Source organism: Octopus bimaculoides, chromosome 12 (genome assembly GCF_001194135.2).
Source record: "Octopus bimaculoides isolate UCB-OBI-ISO-001 chromosome 12, ASM119413v2, whole genome shotgun sequence".
In the NCBI taxonomy this organism is placed as follows: Eukaryota; Metazoa; Mollusca; class Cephalopoda; order Octopoda; family Octopodidae; genus Octopus; species Octopus bimaculoides.
In genome coordinates, this window is record NC_068992.1 from 3420461 (window position 1) to 3421806 (window position 1346).

Below are 1346 nucleotides of genomic sequence, written 5' to 3' on the forward strand. Positions count from 1 at the left end.
ACAAGGCTTTGGCCAGGCCGAAGCATCAGGAAATGACAGCGGGATGGTACAGAATCGTTAAAACGCCGGGTAAAATGCGTCCATCGTTACGTTGAGTTTAAATTGCGCCAAGGTCAATTTTCACCTTTCATTCTTTCGGGGTCGATAAAATAAGTACCACTTAAGTGCGCAGTGGGGTCGATGAAATCGAAAAGATCCTTTCTCCAAAATGTCAGGCCTTGTGCCTATAGTGGAAAGGAATATATGCTAGATGGATAAGGTGGCGAGCTAACATAACCATTAACACAGCGGGCAGGCATTTCACCTGTCTTTACGTTCTGAGTTCAAATTTCACCGAGATTGACTTTACCTTTCGGGGTCGATAACTTAAGTATCAGTTGCATACTGGGGTCGATCTGTTCGACTGGCTCCTCCGTCAAAATTTCGGGCCTTGTGCCTAGAGTAGACAAGAATATAAGGCGGCGAGCTGGCAGAAACGTTAGCACGCCGGGCGAAATGCTTAGCGGTATTTCGTCTGTCTTTACGTTCTGAGTTCAAATTCCACCGAGGTCGACTTTGCCTTTCATCCTTTCGGGGTCGATAAATTAAGTACCAGTTACGTACTGGGGTCGATCTAATCGGCTGGAGCCCTCCCCCCAAGGTTTCGGACCTTGTGCCTAGAATAGAAAAGAATATATACTAAATAGACTAAGATATCTGTGTCGTAAGCTGTTTCACTTCCTTATTTTTTTCGGCAATGTACAGAGAACTACATCAACGGTACGGTGAAACCTTTGCGATATTAACACGGTGAATTTCCTTTAGACCTGAACAAGCATATGTGTGTGTGTGTGTGTGTGTGTGTGTGTGTGTGTGTGTGTGTGTGTGGAAAACGATAGAATGACATCTTTTCGGCACGACAAGACATGGATGGCTGTCAAACAACCAGAGACGTAAAACAAAACAAATAATCTACATACATACACACATACTAACGTGCACATACATACATACATGCATACAAATATACATACACACACATATATACACACATACATATATATATATATGTATGCACACACACACACACACAAACATACACACGCATACATACATACATACATACATACATACATACATACATACATACATATATATATATATATATGCGCACAGAAACACGCACACAGGCGCGCGTACACACACAACAACAGCAACAATAACAACTCATAAACTTTCACGCAATGAAAGCAAGAACACAACGTGTCAGATATAAGCTAGGCATATTATTATTATTATTATTATTATTATTATTATTATTATTATTATTATTGTCGTCTTGTGGTATGTACATCTGTATATATATA

The 1346-nt window shown here is 40.3% G+C and overlaps 1 protein-coding gene across 6 annotated transcripts in view; it reads right to left on the minus strand.

Annotated features, from left to right (window-relative positions):
* Nucleotides 1–1346, minus strand: part of LOC106868243 (uncharacterized) — a 65119-nt gene that overhangs the window by 8229 nt on the left and 55544 nt on the right. Inside the window, exon 3 of one of the 6 annotated variants that reach the window (XM_052972067.1) lies at nt 162–656. The exons of the other annotated variants lie outside the window; for them this stretch is intronic. Within the exon in view, the coding sequence (XP_052828027.1) occupies nt 367–656 (290 nt within the window). The 3' untranslated portion in view covers nt 162–366. Of the gene's footprint in view, nt 1–161; nt 657–1346 lie in introns of those variants that run through there. 6 annotated transcript variants of the gene reach the window in all.